The sequence below is a fragment of the Phascolarctos cinereus genome, unplaced genomic scaffold, assembly GCF_003287225.1.
Source record: "Phascolarctos cinereus isolate Bilbo 61053 unplaced genomic scaffold, phaCin_HiC Scaffold_5;HRSCAF=322, whole genome shotgun sequence".
In the NCBI taxonomy this organism is placed as follows: Eukaryota; Metazoa; Chordata; class Mammalia; order Diprotodontia; family Phascolarctidae; genus Phascolarctos; species Phascolarctos cinereus.
In genome coordinates, this window is record NW_027555958.1 from 275,164,152 (window position 1) to 275,187,410 (window position 23,259).

General features: G+C 39.1%; 1 protein-coding gene and 1 pseudogene across 2 annotated transcripts in view; one reads left to right on the forward strand and one right to left on the reverse strand.

Annotated features, from left to right (window-relative positions):
- HELZ (helicase with zinc finger) overlaps positions 1-23,259 on the forward strand; it is a 288,871-nt gene that overhangs the window by 62,743 nt on the left and 202,869 nt on the right. For both annotated transcript variants that reach the window (XM_021000986.2, XM_021000987.2), the window contains exons 2-3: positions 9,237-9,464; positions 10,085-10,121. In XM_021000986.2, the coding sequence (XP_020856645.1) occupies positions 9,255-9,464; positions 10,085-10,121 (247 nt within the window). In that variant the 5' untranslated portion in view covers positions 9,237-9,254. The remainder of the gene's footprint in view (positions 1-9,236; positions 9,465-10,084; positions 10,122-23,259) is intronic.
- On the reverse strand, positions 16,188-17,097 carry LOC110218337 (very-long-chain enoyl-CoA reductase pseudogene; annotated as a pseudogene).

The following is a 23,259-nucleotide window of genomic DNA, read 5'->3' on the forward strand; positions in this document are numbered from 1 at the left end:
GTTGTACTGATAACAATAAGGAAAAAAAAATAAAGTCAGCATATATCCAGTAAATTAGAAATGGACTTGAATGTGCTTTTGGTTTTTAAGAATCACATCTTTTTTTTTTAAATTAATTTATTTTGATTTAACAGCAATTACTTCCATAAGCTTTTGAGTTTTAAATTTTTCCCCCCCGTGTCTTCCCACCTCCTTCCCCAAGACCGCGTATGATCTGATATAAGCTATACATATATATTCTTATTAAACATATTTTCACATTAGTGATGTTGTAAGTAAGAATTAGAACTAATAGGAGGAACCACCAGAAAGAGGAAACAAAACTCAGCAGAAGAAAAAAAATAGCAAATAGTATGCTTCGATCTGCATTCAAACTCCATAGTTCTTTCTCTGAATATGGATAGCATTTTCCATCATGAGGCCTTTGGAGATGTCTTAGATACTTGTATTGCTGAGAAGGGTTAAGTCTATCAGTATTAGTCATTGCACAACATGGCTGTTACTGTGTACAATGTTCTCCTGGCTCTGCTCACTTCACTCACCATCAGACCATACAAGTCTTTCCAGGTTTTTCTGAAGTCAACCTGTTCATCATTTCTTATAGCACAATGGTATTCCATTACATTCATATACCACAACTTGTTCAGCCATTCCCCAATTGGTGGGCATTGTCTCAATTTCCAATTCTTTGCCACCAAAAAAAGAGCTGCTGTAAATATTTTTTGTACATGTGAGTCCTTTTCCCATTGTTATGGTCTCTTTGGGATACTGCCCCAGAAGTGCTATTGCCGGGTCAAAGGGTATGCACATTTTTATAGCCCTTTGGGCATAGTTCCAAATTGTTCTCCAGAATGGTTGAATCATTTCACAACTCCACCAATGATGCATTAGTGTTCCAATTTTCCCACATCTCCTCCAACATTTATCATTTTCCTGTTTTGTCATGTTGGCCAATCTGATAGGTGTGATGTGGTACCTCAGAGTTGTTTTGATTTGCATTTCTCTAATCAATAGTGATTTAGAGAGGCAGCTAGGTGGCTCAGTGGATAGAGTACCCACCCTGGATTCAGGAGGACCTGAGTTCAAATGCAGCCTCAGACACATAAGACTTACTAGCTGTGTGACCCTGGTCAAGTCACTTAACCCCATTTCCTGGCCCCCCAAAAAACCCAACCCAAACCCAAAAACCAACCAACAAACAAATAGTGATTTAGAGCATTTTTTCATATGACTGTAGATGGCTTTAATTTCTTCATCTGAGAACTGCCTGTTCATATCCTTTGACCATATCAATTGGGGAATGACTTGTATTCTTATAAATTTGACTTAATTCTCTATATATTTTAGAAATGAGGCCCTTTTCAGAGAGACTGGTTGTAAAAATTCTGTCCCAATTTTCTATCTTCCTTCTAATCTTAGTTGCATTGGCTTTGTTTGTGCAAAAGCTTTGCAACTTAATGTAATCAAAGTTATCCATTTTGCATTTCATAAGATGCTCTATCTCCTGTTTGGTCATGAATTCTTCTGTTCTCCATAAATCTGACAGGTAAACTATTGCTTGCTCTCCCAGTTTGCTTATAGTATCAGCCTTTATATTTAAATTATGAACCCATTTTGACTTTACTTTGGTATATGGTGTAAGATTTTGATCTAAGCCTAGTTTCTGCCATACTGTTTTCTAGTTTTCCCAGCAGTTTTTGTCAGAGTAGATTCTTATCCCAGAAGCTGGGATCTTTGGGTTTATCAAATAATAGCTAACTATAGTCATTGACTACTGTGTCTTGTATACTTAACCTATTCCACTGATCCACCACTCTTATTTCTTAGCCAGTACTGAGCAGTTTTAATGATTGTTGCTTTATAATACAATTTAAGATCTGGAATGGCTAGGCCACCTTCCCCTGCATTTCTTTTTCATTAGTTCCCTTGACATTCTGGACCTTTTGTTCTTCTAAATGAATCTTATTATTTTTTCTAACTCTACAAAATAATTTTTTCGTAGTTTGATTGGTATGGCACTGAATAAGTAAATTAGCTTAGGTAGAATTGTCATTTTTATTATATTAGTTCAGCCTACCCATAAGCAACCAGTGGATTTTTTTTTTTTTGCTTTTAGGCAATTGGGGTTAAGTGACTTGCCCAGGGTCACACAGCTAGTAAGTGTCAAGTGTTTGGTCTGAGGCTGGATTTGAGGTCCTCCTGACTTTAGGGCCAATGCTCTATCCACTGTGCTACCTAGCTGCCTCCCAACTGATGTTTTTCCATTTATTTAGATCTGACTTTATTTGTGTGAAAAGTTTTTTGTAATTATGTTCATATAGTTCCTGGGTTTGTTTCAGGAGGTAGACTCCTAAATATTTTATAATGTCTACAGTAAGTTTAAATGGAATTTCTCTTTCTATCTCTTGCTATTGGGCTTTGTTGGTAATATATAGAAATGCCAATGATTTATGTGGGTTTATTTTATAGCCTGCAACTTTGCTAAAGTTGTTTATTATTTCAAGTAGTTTTTTACTTGATTCTCTAGGATTCTCTAAGTATGTCATCATATCATCTGCAAAGAGTGATAGCTTTGTTTCTTCTTTGCCTATTCTGATACCTTCAATTTCTTTTTCTTCTCTTATTGCTAAAGCTAATGCTTCCAGTATGATATTGAACAACAGAGGTGATAATGGACATCCTTGTTTCACCCCCGATCTTATTGAAAATGCTTCTAGCTTGTCCACCTTCCATATGATGTTTGCTGAAGGTTTTAGCTAGATGCTATTTATTATTTTAAGGAAGACTCCATTTATTCTTATGCTCTCTAGTGTTTTTAATAGGAATGAGTGTTGTATTTTGTCAAAAGCTTTTTCTGCATCTATTGAGATGATCACGTGGTTTTTGTTAGTTTTGTTGTTGATATGATCAATTGTGCTGATAGTTTTCCTAATATTGAACCAGCCCTGTATTCCTGGTGTAAATCCTACCTGGTTATAGTGTATTATCCTTTTGATAAGTTGTTGTAATCTATTTGCTAATATTTTATTTAAAATTTTTGCATCTACATTTGTTAGGGAAATTGGTCTGTAGTTTTCTTTCTCTGTTTTGACTCTTCGTGGTTTAGGTATCAGCACCATACTTGTATCATAAAAAGAATTTTGGAAGACTCCTTCTTCACCTATTTTCCCAAATAGTCTATATAGTATTAGAATTAATTGTTCTTTAAATGTTTGATAGAATTAGCTTGTAAATCCATCTGGCCCTGGAGATTTTTTCCTAGGGAGTTCATCAATGGCTTGTTCAGTTTCTTTTTCTGAGATAGGGTTATGTAAGTATTTTCCTTCCTCTTCTGTTAATCTGGGCAATTTATGTTTTTGTAAATATTTATCCATATCACTAAGATTGTCAAATTTATTGGCATACTGTTGGGCAAAATAGTTCCTAATTATTGTTTTAATTTCCTCTTCCTTGGTGGTGGATTCACCATTTTCATTCTTGATACTGGTACTTTGGTTTTCTATTAACCACAGGTTTATGTATTTTATTGGTTTTTTCATAAAATCAGCTCTTAGTTTGTTAGTTCACTAGTTTTCTTAATTTCAATTTTCTTAATTTTTCCTTTGGTTTTAAATATTTCTAATTTGGTGTTTAATTGGGGATTTTCAGTTTGTTCTTTTTCTAGTTCTTTTAGTTGTATGCCCAATTCACTGATCTCCTCTTTTTCTATTTTATTCACATAAGCATTTAGAGATATAAAACTTCTCCTAAGAACTGCCTTCACTGCATCCCATTAGTTTTGGTATGTGGTCTCATTATTGTCATTCTCTTGAATGAAGTTATTGATTGTTTCTATGAGTTCTTGTTTGACCCAGTCATTTTTTAGGATTAGATTATTTAGTTTCCAATTATTTTTTAGTCTGTCTTTCAATGTCCCTTCATTACATATAGTTTTATTGCATCATGATTGGAAAAGGATGCATTTAATATTTCTGCCTTTCTGCATTGGATTATGAGGTTTTTATGCCCTAGTTCAATGGTCAATATTTGTGTGTGTGCCATGTACCGCTGAGAAAAAAGTATATTCCTTTCTATCCCCATTCAGTTTTCTCCAGAGGTCTATCATACCTAACTTTTCTAATGTTCTATTCACCTCGTTAAGTTCTTTCTTGTTTTATTTTGTGGTTAGATTTATCTAATTCAGAGAGGGGGAGGTTGACATCCTCCACTAGTATAGTTTTGCTGTCTATTTCTTCCTGTAACTTCCTGAACTTCTCCTGTAAGAATTTGGATGCTATACATTTGGTGCATGTATGTTTAGTAATGATATTACTTCATTGTCTATGTGCCTTTTAGCAGGATATAGTTTCCTTCCTTATCTCAATCTATTTTTGCTTTTGCTTTGTCTGAGAGAAGGATTGCTACCCCTGCTTTTTTTACTTCAGCTGATGCATAATATATTCTGCTACAGTCTTTTACCTTTACTCTGTGTGTCCCCTCTTTTTCAAATGTGTTTCCTATAAACAACATATTGTAGGATTATGGTTTTTAATCCATTCTGCTATCTGCTTCTGTTTTATGGGAGAGTTCATCCCATTCACATTCACAGTTATGATTACTATCTCTGTCTTTCTCTCCATCATTTCCTTCCCCCCCATTTATGCTTTTCTTTCTCCTTTCTTCTTTTCCCTCCTCGCTAGTGTTTTGCTTTTGACCGCTGCCTCCCTCAGTCCCACCTCCCTTCTATTAGCCCCTTCTCTTTTCTTCCCCTTTACCCTTACTACTTCTTTCCTTTCTATCCCCTCTTCCTTTTCTTTCCCCTTCTCCCTCCTACTAGCTATAGGGCAAGTTAGATTTCTATACCTAACTGATTATGTTATTCCCTTCTTGAGCCAAATCTGATGAGAGTAAGGTTCAAACAATGCTCATCTCCCTTCCTTTTTTCCCTCTGCTATAGTAGGTTTTTGTGCCTTTTCCTGTAATGTAATTTACCCTTGTCTTCCTCCTCTTTTCCTTTTCTCTCAGTACATTTTCTTAGATCAGATTAATCCACTTACTTGGATCCATTTAACCCACTTGATTAGATTTTATTTTTATCATTACATCAAAGTCAACTTATATCCACCCCCTTTATGTGTACCCCTTTAACATGATGTAATAACAACACAGTTCTCAAGAGTTAACAAATGTCATCTTCCCTTGTTGGAGTGTAAACAGTTTGCCCTTATTGACAAGGTGTTGTATCTTTCTTTCTGTCCTGTTTACCTTTTTATGTCTCTCTTGATTCTTGTATTTCAAGGTCAGATTTTCTGTTGAGCTCTGGTACTTTTATCAGGAAGGTTTGGAAGTTCCCTATTTCGTGGAATATCCATCTCTTCCCCTGAAAGATCATGCTCATTTTTGCTGGGTAGTTGATCCTTGGTTGTAATCCAAGCTCCTTTGCCTTACGGAATATCATATTCCACACCCTATGGTCTTTTATTGTAGAAGCTACAAGGTTCTGTGTAATCCTGACTGTAGTTCCATGATTTTTTAACTGTTTCTTTCTGGCTGCTTGCAGTTATTTTCTTTGACCTGGTAATTTTGGAATTTGGCTAACTATATTCCTTGGTGTTTTCAATTTGGGATCTCTTTCAGGAGGTGATAGGTGAATTCTTTCTATGGCTATTTTACCCTCTGGTTCTAGGACCTCAAGGCAGTTTTCCTTTATGATTTCCTGAAAGATACTGTCTAGACTCTTTTTTTTCATCGTGATTTTCAGGTACACCAATAATTTTTAAATTGTCCCTCCTGGATCTATTTTCCAGGTCATTTGTTTTACCAGTGAGGTCTTTTACATTTTCATCTATCTTTTCATTCTTTTGTTTCTGTTTGGCTGATTCTTGTTCTCTCATAGAGTCATTAGCTTCCATTTGCCCAATTCTAATTATTTTTTTCCAATTCTAATTTTTAACAAATTGTTTTCTTCTACTAGATTTTGTACCTCCTTCCCCATTTGGTCAGTTGTATTTTTTAGGGACTTGTTTTCTACAGTGTACTTTTTTTCCCAGTTGGCCAATTGTATTTTTTTAAGGACTTGTTTTCTACAGTTAATTTTTGTCCTTCTTTTTCCAAGCTATTGACTCTTTCTTGCATACCTCTTATTTCTTTTCCCATTTTTTCTTCTGACTCTCTCATTTGACTTTTAAAATCCTTCTTGAGCTCTTCTAAGAAGGCTTTTTGGGCTTCAGACCAATTCACATTCCCTTTTGAGGTTCCAGATGTGGGTTTGTTGACAATGTTTTCCTCTTCAGAATTTCTGCCTTGATCTTTACCGTTCTCATAATATGAATCTGTGGTGCATTTCTTTTTGCTCTTGGTGTTTGCTTATTTCCTGGCCTTTAAAGAGATTGAGCTCTTCTGTTGGGGATCAGAGGGCACTGACCCAATCTTCTCGTGCTTGGAGCCTGGGGCCTGGTCACTGGCTTTGTGCGTTGAGGCCTCCCATGTTGGCAGTTGCAGGCTGTAGAGTTATGGGAGTTTACCTGGTGTTGGGCTGGCATCAGCAACATTGGAACTCTAGGGGTAGGATGCGTTAGTCTGGCTCCAGAAGGTTGCTTGCTTTTCCTTTCCTTTAGCTTTCTTCAGCTTCTTTCAGATGGATCTTGCAGGATGGTTATCCACCTGGGGCCCCTTGGAGCACTTCATAGAGTTTTGCTGAGGCACTGGGAGACTGCTGTAGAATGCTGAGGCACCTGGTGGTTTTCTGAGCTGGTTTCTTCCCTCCCCCCACCCCCTTTTCACTGAGGCACTGGAGGGGGGGGGAAAGGAGGGGGTCCAGCTCTTGGTGTTTGCCTGCTCTACCATGTGGGTTTCAAGATCTCCTCCTGGTATGCTGAGGTGGGGCTTTCTGCTAGCTTGCTGGGATACTTTCTGTTCTATACTGCTCCCCTTCCCCCAGGGCAAGAGGGGCCTTTCCAGTTAATCTCTCAAGCTGCCTGGCTACTGCACTGCTGCACCCTGTCTTTCTTCTGGTTCAGCTGTTCCAGGGTTTTTCGTGGGGCGATATTTTCTGTGCTTTCAGAGGTTAATAAGGGAGGGTAAGAGCAGCTTATTTCTTTCTCTGCCATCTTGGCTCCCAGAAGCCCAAACTCCATAGTTTTAAGAATCACATCTTGTTGGGGTTAGCTTAGTGGCACAGTGGATAGAGCACTGGCTCTGAAGTCAGGAGGGCCAGAATTCAAATCTGGCCTCAGACCAAACACTTGACACTTACTAGCTGTGTGACCCTGGGCAAGTCACTTAACCCCAAATTGCCAGAAAATAAAAAGAATCACATCTCGTGGGTGAGGTGTAGCTCATGGATCTAATAAAGGGTGGGGCAGGAATTGATAGCCCTGGATGGCAAGTCTGTTTTCTGACATAACAAGTGTTGCTAGGGCATGTATTGAACCCTGCAGAGATCAGAACTGTAAGGGAAGAGAATGGGAGAGTAAGAAGAATGGATACTGCTCCCTAGTAAGCTCTAGGGAGCTTCAAGCATACCCATAAATGGGACCATTCTGTGAGACCAATGTTTAATATTTTTTGGCCGTTGAATTTTCTTAGCTTGGTGATCTCCCAGAGGATTTACTTATGCAAAATCAATTAAATTAGTTTGAAGTCCTAGAAGGGAACTTCACCCTGTCCCTTCTTATGTGGCTAAGATGGGAAATTGCACTGACCCATTGAATGAAGCTAAGTTGTATACCATGCCCTACCTGCTTTTCAGCTTCCTTTTGCGTGTTGTCTTCTCCATTAGATGGTAAGCTCTTTGAGTGTAGAGACTGTCTTTGCATTTATTTGTATTTATATCTCCAGTGCTTAGCACAGAGCTTGGCACGTAGTAGGTACTTACTAAATGTCCATTGACTGAGTTTTGTTTTTCTTGATCAAGGTTGTCAAGGGAGGGGGTAAAATTACTAAAAGAGATTGTTTTGTAGACTAGTTCTATGCTGCTCCACCACAGTCCTATGTACTGTGACCATCCAGTGTGAGAAGCAATTAGATGATAATAATAATCACAATAATAACAACAGTAGCAACTAGCAATTGTATAGTGTTTTTTAGGGTTTGTAAAATGCCTTCCATACATTATCTCATTTAATCTCCTGTTTTTTGCAGAACCCCACTTTAATGGTATCAGGTTTTTCCCTTAACCCAATTATACAGGCATAGGCAGACTATCTGGTGATATTTGAGCAGGAGGTTGGCATAGCTTGCAGCAACTCTGAGCCCAAATAGGAACTTGGGGTATTTTGGGAATGGTATGATGAATGGCAGAGAATGGTGACACCCTTCCCTGTAAGAATGTGTGAGTGCAGTTCCTGAAAAATGGTGTTGATAAGAGGATAGATGGCTATCTTATGGGTGTGTGTGTGTGTGTGTGTGTGTGTGATGCTATATTATGACATTGGGATGGAGCAAAGCACTCAAGGGTAGGCTCAAGAACTTCTGCCCTACCTAAGCCTAAGACTTCCTCTAAAACTCTCACCTCATTTTATGATTCTGACCTACCCAAGTCTTTATCCATCTGATATGAGTCCCTGCAGGTCTTCTGGGGATAGAAATGTTATCACCTGCACTGTGGATTGGTGCTGGTCCTTTGGGAGACACTGTGAACGGCAGAGATTAAAACTCTGTGTGCCTGTATAACTTCTTTGCACACACCCTCTCCCCTGTTGTGGGACACCCAGGGATCAGACCAGTCAGAACCAATCTGTCACTCTCCAAAATAAGCTAAACTTGAGTTTTCATTAGTAAAGGAGGGGGAAATCTGTGCTCTAATGGGGGCCAAGTGTTAAACCTGCTTTGATTCCCACCCCCCCCATCATCCATCAAATTGACCTGATTGTTAAGACCTTCTTAACAATCCTGGGGGTTTTGGTCCTTGTTCTCCTTCACATTTGGTCAACTGGGTACTATATTTCTTCAGGGAACAATTATATTTCTTGCTGTCTTTTCTTTTTGTTGTCTTTGCTTCTTTTCTGTACTAATCTTTTCTTTTAGTGCTGTCTATACCAGGCTACCTGCTTCTTTGAGGTCAGGGTTATATAGTAAAAACTAAAAAGCTATAAAATCCCATAATATTTGTAAAGTATTTAGTACAGTTCCTGGCACATAGTAGGTGCTACATAAATGTTGGTGATGATGATGATGATGACTCCATTTTACATGTAACTAGTTATGATTAATAATGTGCATTTTATTTCTTCTTAATCTTTTTTTTCCCCCCATAGGATTTTTGTCCCTGAGTCATGGCAGACAGAAGACCTGAAAAATCATGTGAACAAGCATGTGAATCTCTTAAAAGGCAGGACTATGAAGTGGCAGTGAGACATTGCACAGAGGCCCTTCTTTCCCTTGGCCAGTATTCCTTGGCAAACTTCACAGAGACATGCCCATCAGAAATAGAGCGCATAAAAATTGAGAGTCTTCTGTATAGAATTGCCTCATTCTTACAACTTGTGAGTAAATGTTAAATAATTGTAGTGTCCATTTGTAGCTATTAATATGATGGGCCACGGGGTCCAACAAAAGGGCCTTCTTAATGAAGTGTGATCTGCAGTTGGTACATCATGTGGCCCAGGAGATATGTGAATTGGCTGATACAAAAATTATTGGTTGGTAAATATTTTTTTCCTAAGTAACATTTTTGAACCTTGATTATTACTATGGAACCTTTATAAATGTTGATATAATAGTTCTCAATAATAAATATTACACAATGCTTTAAAATTTGCAAGGCACCTTACAAATATTATTCCCTTTTTCCTCACAACAACCATGGGATGTAGATGCTATTATTTTCTTCATTTTGCAGAGGAGGAAACAGAGAGCTTAAGTGACTTGGCCTCATTAGTAAATGTCTGAGGCCATATTTGAATCCAAGTCTTCTGATTCCACAAGCAATGCTCTATTCACTGTACTATCTAGCAACCTCTGTGTCATTTCACTGTTTTCCGTGAAGATTATTTGCAGCACTAGATTTCAAAGCATAAAATGTTACTTCTTCTGTTGAAACCTTGAAACAAAGTATTATTATTCAAAATTTTAAAATAACATTTTTATATTTTTTGCTTTACAGAAGAACTATGGACAAGCTGATGAAGACTGTAGGCATGGTATGTTTAAAATAAAAACTTTCTAGAATTCATGATTGAATGAATGAAAAAGCCAACTATTAAGTGTTTACCATTTGCCAGACCTTGTGCTAAGTGCTGGAAATACAAGTATTAAACAACAAGAGATAGTTCCTGCCCTCAATATCTTAACATTTTAAAAAAGAATACAAGCACATAAAAGGGAAACATGACCAGGAAACTATTTTATTCTGGGGAGGTGGAAAAGGAAGGGAGATAGGCACACTGTGGGTAGGTAGAGGGTGAAGTAGGTGGCCTGGGTAGGCTAGCAAGTTGAGGGATGATCTGGTATCAGTAGTGGGCGATGTGAGCTAGTTTCTACACAGCAACCAATCCACTGAGTTGGACCCTAGGGCAAGAGTTCCAAGGATGAATCGATTAATTTCCCTAATGATTGGGGCATTGGATTCAGGAAGACCTGAGTATGGAAATATAGATCTTAAATCTTGGTGTGAAGGGTGTTGTTCTAGGTTGAGAGAAGCAGGTCAGCAGTAGCATGTAAGTGGAGAGAGGGCCTAGTTGGTTTGTTTAATGGCTTGTGAATTGATTAGATTTAGCAATGTCTTTTTTCTTTCTTTTACAAATTTCAAAAGTGATTAAAATAGAAAAAACCCAAACTTTTTTCTTTGGTTGCTGGTGACTCTCTTGGAAGGTGACTTTTATGCTTTGTATACCTAATTGTTGTTCCTGTTGAATGAGGGATTTTGATCAGAGCCAAATTTTTATTTAAGTACATATGTTGAGTAGATGTAATTAAACTTGATGAGTTGAAAGGATATGCCAACTCCACCTAAAAATGCCATTTTCCTATTTTAAAATATGCCTGGCAGAGAGATGAGATTAAAGTTTGGCCTCATTCTCTGTTCTTTTATGCTGACAGGAGTTTAAAACTAATAAGATTCCTGCTCTTTGAGTACTGAGAGAATGAGAATACTTTTCCTTTTGCTTCATTGCTAACTCACAAAAATGAATTCAGGCCTGAAAGAGAGCTAATAACATACACTCATCACAAGATTTTTTGTCCAGAGCTATGCCTCATTTATCTAGTATCATCAAGGAATTGTGCATAAGAGCATTTTCTAGCTAACCTCTTGTTGCCAAGACATTTTTCACTTTAACCAGTTTTGAAGAAAGTCTTTTCTAAAATATATTACATCCCTGGCAGCACCCCCCAGCCTCACTTTCTTAATGGAACAAAATATTTTATTGAATAAATACCTGGGCATCTATAGAAGGTGTGTAGGACCAATTTTGTTATTCTTGACCTTAGCCTAATTTTATTGCTCCAGGAAATGAAAACTATTAGACATGAAGTTGGAAACAGAGTAGGGATAACTCTCCCTGTGCTGACTCCTTTTACCCATCTTGGCCTTATCCTGGGATTGGGATGAGGAGGATATGTTTGGCAGGGTGGTGTTGCCTTCCCAATCAATCAATAAACATGTAATTAGGCAAAAAAGGCAAAAGATAGTCCCATCCCTGGGGAAGATTACAATCTACAGGGGGAAGATAATATACAAACAAGTATTTATAAAAAAAGCCTTAAGCAGGAAAAATAAGAAATAATTAAAAGAGTGAAAACGCTAGAATTGAGGGGTTAAGGAAGGCTTCGTATAGAAGGTGGGATTTTAGTTGAAACTTAAAGGAAGCTAGGGAGGTCAGTAGTTAAAGTCAAGGAAGAACAGTGTTTCAGGCAAGTGGTACAGTCAGAGAAAATGCCTGGAGTTTAGAAATTTTTTGTTGGTGGAACAGCCAGGAGGCCAATGTTACTGGATCAAAAAATACACACTGGGGAATAAGATGTAAGAAGTCTTGAAAAGTAGGAGGGAGCTAGGTTATGATTATGAAGGGCTTTGAATGCTAAATGGAATTTTGTATTTGCTCTTGGAGGTGATGGGAAACCATTGGAGTTTATTGAGTAGCGGAGTGATGTGGTTAGACTTGTGCTTTAGGAAAATCACTTTATTGGCTCAAGGAAGGATAAAGGTTAGGAAAAACTTGAGGTAAGAAGTCCCACCAGCACACTATTGCAACAATCGAGGTGTGAGGTGATGAGGGCCTGCACTATAGTGCACAGAGAGGCAGTGTTAGAGGAGAGAGAGGTTGTAGTTGAGAGATGCTACAAAGGTGAAATTGACAGGCCTTGGCAACAGCTTGGATATAGTGGGGTGAGAGAATGAGGAAATCAGGGTGACTCCTAGCTAGTGAGCTTGAGGGACAGGGAGAATGATATTGCCCTCTACAGTAATAGGGAAGATAGAAGGCAGGGAGGGTTTAGGGGGAAAGATAATTTGTTTGGACATAATGAGTTTCAGCTGTCTAATGGACATTCAGAAATGTCTGAAAGGCAATTGGAGATGCAAGATTGGAAATCAACCAAGAGTTTGTGACAGGAAAGGTACATTTGAGAATCATTAGCATAGAAGACAGTAATTAAATCCACAGAAGCTGATGAGATCATTAAGTGTAGAAGAGGCCCCAGGACTGAATCCTGAAGAACTCTTAGGGTCTGGAGGAGGATCTAGTAAAGCAGACAGAGAATAAGTGATCAGATGGGTAGGAGGAGAACCCGGAGAGAGGTGTTAAGAGCTGTTAAGGGGTCCCCTGAACTTGTCTTTTTTAGTTGCTATGTTTTCCAGAAACACTGGATCTAGAGCATGCAGGAGGCCCTGAATGTGTCAAGGACAAAGCTCCCTCAGCTGACATAATTTGTTTGCACCCCAAGCTGGATTCTGTGTGTGTCCTTGGGAGGCAAGACAGGTGCCTGCCAGGCTGGGAAAAATGCTTGTGCAGCTGGGGTCCTTTGCAGATTAAAGCTGACCACCTATCTTCCTAGTCTAGTGGTTCCCAAGGGAAAAGGATGGCTTTTGCTGTCACCTTGCTCCTCCCCTATGGGAGGGTTTACTGTACCTTTGTCTTCCCGTGCCACGCACCTTCCAGTTTTCTCCTCCTTTTGTTGTACTGTCATAAATGTGCAAACTTCTGTAAGGACTGTGAACTCTTTGGGTTCCGCATTCTTTTGTGATAAACCTGGTTTTCACATAAGTCTTATGACGTTGTGATTGCCTGTTGACAAAATGATGTCTTGCAAATCTAAGAGAAGAAAGGATCCGAGAGGACAATGTTCAATAGTGCGATTTTAAGAAGGAGACTATTATTGACTGGCCATCTTGAGCTCTGATTTGGAAATGCCATAATAAGAGGAAAGAAGGAATGGTGCCTCATTCCTGTATGCCTCTTTCCTTCCCCGATCTTCACTAATTAACTTCTGTTCTAATTCTGTGAAATTTAAAGGAGTTATCAGAAGTCCACACTCCCCAAATCCACTCAGTTTTACTATGAAAAATGGGATTTAGACAATTAGGTATATGCTGGACACAGGATATCAAGTGATCACCAATACCAGGCAATTCCACTCAGGTTAGGCATGTTTGTCAATTGTTAACAATTGACACTCCTGGGGAAAAAAGGTATGCAAAACACACTTTTAAGTTTAATTTGAATTATTAGCATTTTTTCTATTACTTTCTTAAATCTAGATAATCAATGAAACAATAAATCAAGCCCTGATATATAGCATTTGCCAATTTCTGAGGTGTAAATTTAACTGAAAAATTAAAAAATGTGTGTTCGTGAGTCAGTTCAACATAGCTCCAGCACACCCCTGCATGTAACACAATGGAAATGGAAGTTTTGAGGGGAGCCATCACCACATGGGGTTCAAAGACTTTGTCTGGATAAAGGTGGGAAGATAGCTGGCAGTACCTGCATATTCCTTTTGTAGTTATGAATTAGCCTGAATATACAATGTTGGGTTTGTAAGTCATTCAGGTTCAGGCTGTTGTTTGGTCAGCACCTAAAAGAAATTTGGTATCATTACCCTCTGGGTCAGAAAGTGAGGCTTTTTCCTCCTAGGGCTGGATGTCCTTGTGTAAGACAGATGGTAACTAAAGAGCAAGGAAATAAGGAATAAATGATGGATTTAAGGGCAAGGGAGATGCCATCATAGACCTAGGGACAAATTGCAAGAAAAAGGATTATAAATCCTTAGCATCTTCGGTGTATAATTTTGCAAATGTTTTGGAGCAGAATTGCCACTTAAATACTTCTGGTTCTGATACATGCCTTTTTGTTCCTAAAAAACTTCTACTCTCGTCTGCTGTTGTCTCAGTTTCCAGTAGGTCCTTGCAGGTTGGGGGCTGGAGTGGTTTTTTGTGTGGATGGCCTGTGACACTGCCCTGTGTGAGGGGAAGGGAGTGGGTTGTCATTTCTGTGGACTCTTTAGTTGGTGCTGTGGTCTTCACTGGCTGGTTGGGAAACTGGAGACTCAAGCTTGGAACATTGAGACACCCTACTCCAATGAGAGCAGGATCAGTGTATTCATGTTGGTCATGTCAGCATTCATCAGTGCTTGGATATTCTTTCAGCTAAAAATGGAATAAAACAATAATATTGTAGACAGACTCCTTTCTTATGTTTCTTCCATCATCATTTTCTTTGATCAGAGGACCTACTTTTTGCTTCTGGCACCATTAAAGATTGGACTTAATCTCATAACATCATCTGTTTGTATTTAGTAAAAATAATTTTTTGTTTGTTTTGTTTTTACTTTTTGCCTCATTGATTCAATCTAACCACAGTTCTAACCTTTTATTTGGGGACAGGTTGCTATGAAACACCAGGCCAAGTCCCTCATTTTATATATGTAGAAGGTGATGTCTGATGGCAAGGGGTGTTAAAATGTGTAGGGCTGTTTATTACTAAAGTAAATAGGCCAAAAGTAGTAATGCTTTGAGTTTTTGTGTTTGTTTTAAAAAAAATTCTTTCTTCTTTGTGATGTCTTGCTGTTACAAGTGTGCCCACATCTTCTTCCTCTGCCTATATTCTGTGAATAGAGTGCCAGGCTTGGAATCAGGAAGACCTGACTTCAAATCTGGCTTCAGACACTTACTAGCTGTATCACTCTGGGGAAGTCACTCAACCCTATTTTCCTCAGTTTCCTTATCTGCAAAATGAGCTAGAGAAGGAAATGGTAAACCACTCCAGTATCTTTGTTAAGAAAACCTCAAATGGGGTGATGAAGACTTGGACATGACTGAAGCAATGAACAACAACAAAAATGCTGTCGTATTTTGCTATCTAGATGTGTTCCTTGCTTTGTTTTTCTCTTTTTTTTTAAACCTTTTATTTTTTTTCCAGTTACATATAAAAAGAATTAAAAACTTTCATTTTAACAGTTTTAACTTAAGAAAAATTTGTTCTAAATTTTCTCCCAGTGTCCTCCCCGTCCCCCTTCATTGAGAAGGCAAGCAGTTTAATGTAGGTTATACATGCGTAGTCATACAAAACATTTCCATATTAGGTATGTTGTGAAAAAAAAAAACGCCAGGCCCCCCTCCCCCCCCAAAAATGAAGAAAAATAAAGAAGGTTTAAAAAAGTATGCTTTGATCTGTGCTCAGACTCCCATCAATTCTTTCTTTGGAGGTGAATAGTGTTTTTCATCAGGAGTCCTTCAGTATTGTTTAGATCATTGTATTGCTGAGACTAATTAAGTCATTCACAGTTGATTATTGTACAGTATTGTTGTTACTGTGTACAGTGTTGTTCTGGGTCTGTTCATTTCAGTTTGCATCAGTTCATGTAAGTCTTTTTAGGTTTTTCTGAAAGCATCCTGCTAAGTCATTTCTTATAGCATAGTAGTATTCCATCACAATCACATACTACAACTTGTTCCTTTATTTTTCTTTGTTTTTCTTCTTTTTCTTTTCTTTTCTTTTTTTTTTTTTGAGTCACAATGTGTTTTATTCCTATAGTCAGAAAACAAGACCTTCTAAGACCAGTATCCCTCCTGCCGTGCCCATGTTATGTTTGAGTAGGAGAAAAGGGGAGGGCCAAACCTTCTGCTCAGGCAACAACTGAACTGACCCTGGGTCAGTGGTGGGAGAGGAAGGGAAGGGGGAAGTGGGAGTCCTGGGTCCCACTCCAGGGCACAAAACAGGGGCCAAGAAGCTGCCCAAAGAGGGGAGAGACCACTCCAACAGGGCAGTTTAGAGAAGGAAGGGGATAATGGGAGCATAGTGGCGGGTAATCCTGGAGCTCTTTCAGGTAGCTGTGATGCTTCCCTTTGGCCCAGAGGGTCATTTGGATGAAGCCCATGAGATAGAAGAGAGCTACTGTGAGGCACTGGGTCATGATGGCAAACCCAATCCAGGATCCCATCTCATATGTGTAATTGGGACATGACACCTGCAGGAAGAGGCATGTGAAAGGGTTCTTGGTCAGATAAGGTATCTCCCAGGTCTTGGAACCTGCTGGGCGCAGATTCCTCAGGGTGATGTGGACGGAGAAGTTACCTAGCTGGCAGAGCACAAAAATGCCAAGTGCTAGTTTTACCTGCTGACCACCATATGTTGGAGGAGAGTAGAGAGGATGGTTGATATAATAGGCCATCCAGGCAGCAAAGCCCCAGTAGTAGATATAGTTCTTGATGATGTTATACAGGGACATTGTCCCATGAGAGAAATGGTGAACAAACAGCATCTCTGGTAAGTGCTTGATGTAGTGGAATGAGTGACAAATACAGGCAAGATGATCGTCAGTGTGCCAGCTAGATGTGAAGTCATACTTGTGACCATAGATGAAGGGTACCTGGAAGTAGAATGGTAGGTAAATGAAGAGAGGACCAGCACACTCTCTCAGGAATACTGTCACACAGCTGATTTGGGCTCCCAGATCCTGGAAATAAAGTGTGGTTGGTTCTGCAGAATGTCCTCATCTTTCAAGGACTTGCCCTTAGGATCCGGCTGGAGAGAGTGCTGGGCAGCACACCAGTGGAAATGTGATTTTGTGAAGAGGTTCTTGATCTCAGCAATGGTGGCATTGGCATCCTGCCTTATCTAGGAAACACAGCTTCTCCCATGTCTTGGCATCCAGAATCTCTACCTCTTAGTGTTTCATGGCTCCCTCTCACCCATGGGTCCCTGCCGCCTCCCAGCTCACTGCTGAGTGCTTCACTCCCCCTCCTTTGTTTTTCTTATGTGACTAGTTAGGTTCATGTCTTTTGCATCACCATGGATCTCATTAAGAAGGTACTGTAATGTTCTGTAGCTTGATACTATCAGCAATATCATCTGCAAACCAAGAACATTTTCAGATGTTCTCATCTAATAGGAAATCCTCCTTCTATTTGGACTTTGTAGGCAGGACATCCTCTATAACATTGGTGAACACCTTTAGTAAACATTCATCGCTTTGTTAGATGGCTTATTTGATTCTTTCCGTTATTGAATCTGTCATGTAATCTTAGATCTTAAGAAATGTGTTGACCACAACTTGTTTGAAGAGAGAACCTTTAAAGCTCCAACTTTTTTCTTCCTGCCTCACAAAGTTGTGATGAAAGGACTTTACAGATGTTTGTGTGCTATATAAATATGAATTAATCCTTATTGCTACAATTACTATCACTATAGAGTCAGATTGTTTTTTGTTATCAACAAGTAGTTAACACAGTATAATCTTATATTCTCTACAACTTTCCATTTGTGTGACTATGAAAATATGTTCTGCTATAGTTTATGACAGAGGTGTCAAACATGCAGCCTGCAAACCCTTCTGAGGGCAGTCTCAACTAGATTAAAATGTAATTTGAAACTATTTAGCAAAAATAAAGGGACATTAAAACATAAATAACATTCCTTTTAAAACTAAGTCAATATGCAGCCATCAGGAATCCTTATCTACCACCAACTGCTAACTGGGAGAGAAGGCAAATGGTTTCTAACCTTTGTTTGAAGATCTCCAGAGAGAAGGAGCCTACTGCTTTTCTAGGCAGCTTACAGTATTTGTGGTTTTTTGCCTCTTTGAATTCTCCTTCTTATTACTAGTTCTGCCCTTTTTGGCTAGGCAGAACAAGTCTAATTTCTCTTCCCTCTGATAGCCCTACAAATATTTGAAGACAGTTGTTGTGCCCCCTTAGTCTTCTCAGGCAAACATTCTCTGTCCTTTGCATAGCTTCTTGTATATCTCAAGGTCCTTCATTGTTTGGATGTTTTCCAATCTAACAATTTTATTTATAAAATGTGGCTAGAACTGAATACTGTATTCCAGATATGGGCTCTCTGGGGCAGAACACAATGATCCTATTATTTCTCTAGTTTTAGACATTGTGCCTCTAATAATAATGATGATAATGTTGACGACGATGATAGTATTTATAAAATGCTTTTAAGGTTTGCAAAGGACTGTACTTATGTTATTACATTTGATGGCATAAGATCATGTTAGCTCTCTTGGTTGCCATATTTCACTGTTGATTCAGGGAACTTGAAAATCAAATTAAATAATGTGTTGGCTTTAAAAACTGTGAAGTGTTGTACAGCTAGTTCCCAATTAATATACTCAACCCTGTGAAGTGATTTGGTTGCATTATTTGTATTCACCTGGCATATGTTAGAGTGCTGGGCCTGGAGTCATGGAGACCTGAATTCAGATCTGGCCTTAGACACTTACTGTGTGATCCTGGGCAAGTCACTCAACTTCTGTTTGCCTCAGTGTCCCCAACTGTGAAGTGGGGATAATAATAATAATACCTATTTCACAGGGATCTTGTGAGGGACAACTGAAATATTTGTCAGAAAGCACTAAGCACAATGCTTGGCACATAATAGGCACTATAGAAATGCTTGCCTGTCAAGTCTCCATCCCTGTTGGAAAGGAATCAGTGACCAAATTTTATATAATTGTATCTTGGAATAGTGTGAATTAGAATACATGGGACAACTTAATTAGATTCCTCTTGTACTAATCAGGACCTAGCTACATAAATATTAGTTGTTGTGGATGCTCTTACTGCTGATTATTCCACTAAAATCCCCAAATCTTCTTCCTTTCCTTTCCTTTCCTTTCCTTTCCTTTCCTTTCCTTTCCTTTCCTTTCCTTTCCTTTCCTTTCCTTTCCTTTCCTTTCCTTTCCTTTCCTTTCCTCTCCTCTCCTTTCCTTTCCTTTCCTTTCCTTTCCTTTCCTTTCCTTTCCTTTCCTTTCCTCTCCTCTCCTCTCCTCTCCTCTCCTCTCCTCTCCTCCTCTCCTCTCCTCTCCTCTCCTCCTCTCCTCTCCTCCTCTCCTCTCCTCTCCTCTCCTCCTCTCCTCTCCTCTCCTCTCCTCTCCTCTCCTCTCCTCTCCTCTCCTCCTCCTCTCCTCTCCTCTCCTCTCCTCTCCTCCTCTCCTCTCCTCTCCTCTCCTCTCCTCTCCTCTCCTCCTCCTCTCCTCTCCTCTCCTCTCCTCTCCTCTCCTCTCCTCTCCTCCCCTCCCTCCCCTCCCCTCCCCTCCCCTCCCCTCCTCTCCTCTCCTCTCCTCTCCTCTCTCTCCTCTCCTCTCCTCTCCTCTCTCTCTCCTCTCTCTCTCCTCTCCTCCTCTCTCTCCTCTCCTCTCCTCTCCTCTCCTCTCCCTCCTCTCCTCTCCTCTCCTCTCCTCTCCTCTCCTCTCCTCTCCTCCTCTCCTCTCCTCTCCTCCTCTCCTCTCCTCTCCTCTCTCTCCTCCTCTCCTCTCCCCTCTCCTCTCCTCTCTTCTCCTCTCCTCTCCTCTCCTCTCCTCTCCCTCTCCCTCTCCCTCCCTCTCCCTCTCCCTCTCCCTCTCCCTCTCCCTCTCCCTCTCCTCTCCCTCTCCCTCTCCCTCTCCCTCTCCTCTCCCTCTCCCTCTCCTCTCCCTCTCCCTCTCCCTCCTTCCTCCTTTTCCTTGTTTTTTTTTTTTTTAGGCCATTGGGGTTAAGTGACTTCCCCAGGGAAGTATCAGTGTGTCTGAGGCCAGATCTTTTTTCAAATGAGCTATTGTCTAACCATGCTGTATTTGTGAAATTGATTTTTTTGAAGCGAAGTGTAAAATTTTATCCCTATTAATTTCATCTTCTTAGATCTGGCCAAGTATTTTAGCTTTCCAAGATCTTTTTGAATTCTGTTAGCCAATGTGTTATCCCTCCCAGCTTCCCACCTGTAGGTTTTATAATTATGCTATTTATACTACTTTTTATCTAAGCCTAAGCTATTGATAAGATTGTTAATTAGCATAAGGTCCCTGGGTCACTTCACTAGAAGGAGAAAGTTTGTAGTACAGTGGAAAGAGCACTGAATTTGTCTTCAGATAACCTATATACAAATCCTATTCCTGCTTTTATTCCTTTTACCTTTTCTCATATATTAAATGAAGAGGTTTAGACTATATGACTTCTATGGTCCCCTCCAGCTCTAAATTTATGATCATAGCTGTGATTCCTGCAAGTTGACATCAAATGATTGAAGACTATTCTGTCAGTCTAATTTTTCAAACAGTTCCAAATTTACCTAATTGTCTTATCTTCTAACCCATATATTTTTATCTTGTCCTCAAAAGTAATTTGAAAGATTTTGTCACACACTTAGTTAAAATCTGGCTATTATATTGGATCTACAGTGTAGCCCTGTCAAAAAAAGAAATGTCAGTATGTTATAACCAAATGTGAAGCAATGATATTTGTCATCTTTATGATCACCATTTAATTTCTTAGATGTTTACTCAATATTTTTTTTCCAGTCAATCAGGGTTAAGTGACTTGCCCAGGGTCACACAGCTAGTAACTGTCTCAGGCCGGATTTGAACTCAGGTCCTCCTGAGTCCAGGGCTGGTGCTCACTGTGCCACCTAGCTGCCCTTTCAATGTTTTTTGAATAAAACGTTCACCAGGAGTCAGAGTCAAGTTTATTGCTGCATTGTTGGTTCTTTTCCGTTTTTAAAAAATTGGGGTGATATTTGTCCTTTTGTAGCTCTCTGGTTCCTTTTTTAGTCTTGACAATCTTTCAAAGGTACTGGACAGTGGTTTAGCAGTCATGTTGCTTTGTTCTTTAATTTCCCTAGGGCATAGTTCATTTTGATTTTGGGACTTGAGCTCATCAAGGAGTGCTGTATTTCCCATTGTTATATTGGTTATCAAATGCTTATTTTAAATTTTTATTCTATCCCTTGAATTCTCAAGAGCATTTTCTTTGACGGAGAAAACAGGAACAAAATTATTCTTTTTTTTCTTCACAAACAGTTGTTATCATTTCATCAACCCATGACAGTGGTCATTTAAAAAATTATCTTTTTGACATTATGACTAAGAAACTTCTCTACTTTGCTGTCTTTAAGACTTCCTTGACAGCCCTAGCTCATTTTGAGCTTTTAGCACTCTTTTCATTTATTTCTATTTCTGTAGTATCTCCCATATCTGTCTTCCTCTTCTCTATTTCCTATCACCTTCCTATAATCTGTCACTACCATCTGCCTAGACTCTGCAATAACTTCCTAGCATGTCTTCCTACCTCTCATGCCTGTCTACTATAATGCATTCTAAATATTGCTTCCAGAATAAGATTCTTTTTGCATAGATATTAAAAAATCTTCAGTTCCTACCTTTTGTCTGATTGATATCTAAGTCCATCACAATCTGGTTTTATCCTATTTTTTCCAACTTATGTCATATGTCCATTATGTTATAAACAAAAAACGTGGACTGCCCCTCTTTGTCCCTTAAATATACTTTGTGTTTTCCTACTTTCATGCCTTTGGCATTGTGGAATAATAGAAACACCAATTTTTTGGAGTTAGAAGATCTGGATTTGAGTCCTAGCTTCAAATCCACTCTTTACTCACTATTTGACCCCAAGTAAGTCAGTTCATATCCCTGAACTTCAATTTCTTCACCTCTATAATGAGGATAATATTTTTACTGCCAACTCACAGGAATGTTATGATGGCAATCTGTTGTAAATTTTTAAGCTCTATATGCATATTTTCTATAATTATTGCTCATTGTTTTTTATTCCTAGAATTTCTTCCTTTCTTTTGTCTTTTGTATTCTTACCCTTCTGTTAAAGCTCCTGTCAACTCTCTGTTCTTCCATGAAGCCTTCTTTGGTTCTCTCCTCAGCTCCCATTTAGAAGCAACTCTCCATCTCTTTCATCTATACTTCCACAAGATTTTGAGTTCCAAATTTTCTTACCATCTATCCCCTCCCCCCACTCCAAGACGGCATGGATTCTGAATACCCCTTCTTCCAATCTGCTCTCCTTTCTATCACCCTCTCCCTTTCTTATCCCCTTCCCATTCTATTTTCCTGTAGGGCAAGGTAGATTTCTGTACCCTGTTGCCTGTATTTCCCAGTTGCATGTAAAAACAATTTTTAACATTTGTTTTTAAAACTTTGAGTTCCAAATTCTTCCCCTTCCTCCCTCCCCACCCAACCTCACTGAGAGGGCAAGCAATTTGATGTAGGTTATATGTGTGTAGTCATGCAAAACACTTCCATAATAGTCATGTTGTAAAATACTAACTATAATTCCCTCCATCCTATCCTGCTCTCCCTTTTATTCTGTTCTTTCGTTTGACCTTGTCTCTCCTCAAAAGTGTTTGCTTCTAATTACCCGCTCTCCCAATCTGCTCTCCCTTCTATCATCCCCAATCTCTTATCCCTTCCCCCCTTATTTTCCTGTAGGGTAAGATAGATTTCCATACCCAATTGACTGTGTATGTTATTCCCTTCTTAAGCCAAATCCAAAGAGAGTAAGGTTCGTTCTCACCTCCCCCCTCTTTTCCTGCACTGTAAAAGCTTTTTCTTGCCTCTTTTATGTGAGATAATTTACCCCATTCTATCTCTTCCTATGTCCTCCTCCCAGTACAATTCTCTCTCACCCCTTAATTTTATTTTTTACAAATCATCCCTTTATATTCATATTTGTTGAATTATGGTTGGATATGTAATATTCAAGGTGGCTTCAGAAAATATCTTGAGACAAAAAAATCCAAATTAATAACTAAAAGTATTTCTCACACCCTACATCCTAATTTGCTTTCATCTGTAGTGGGCAGCAGACAGTGCTCATCAAGATACTGTTTTGGGCCAACATTAGTAATTTAGTATGCAGCATTTGATTGTTCCTTTTCAGAAGTCCACATTAATGGCCTAGTAATTTGTTTTTCTGACTTTCCCATGAAGTATAAAGCTTGTTTACAGATAAATCTTGTGTAAGTTTAAAGTGAAAGAATGATTAATATAATTTTTTCCTGGAGGCATACTGAAATATGATACTGAGCAGTTGCACTTGAATTTTGTATA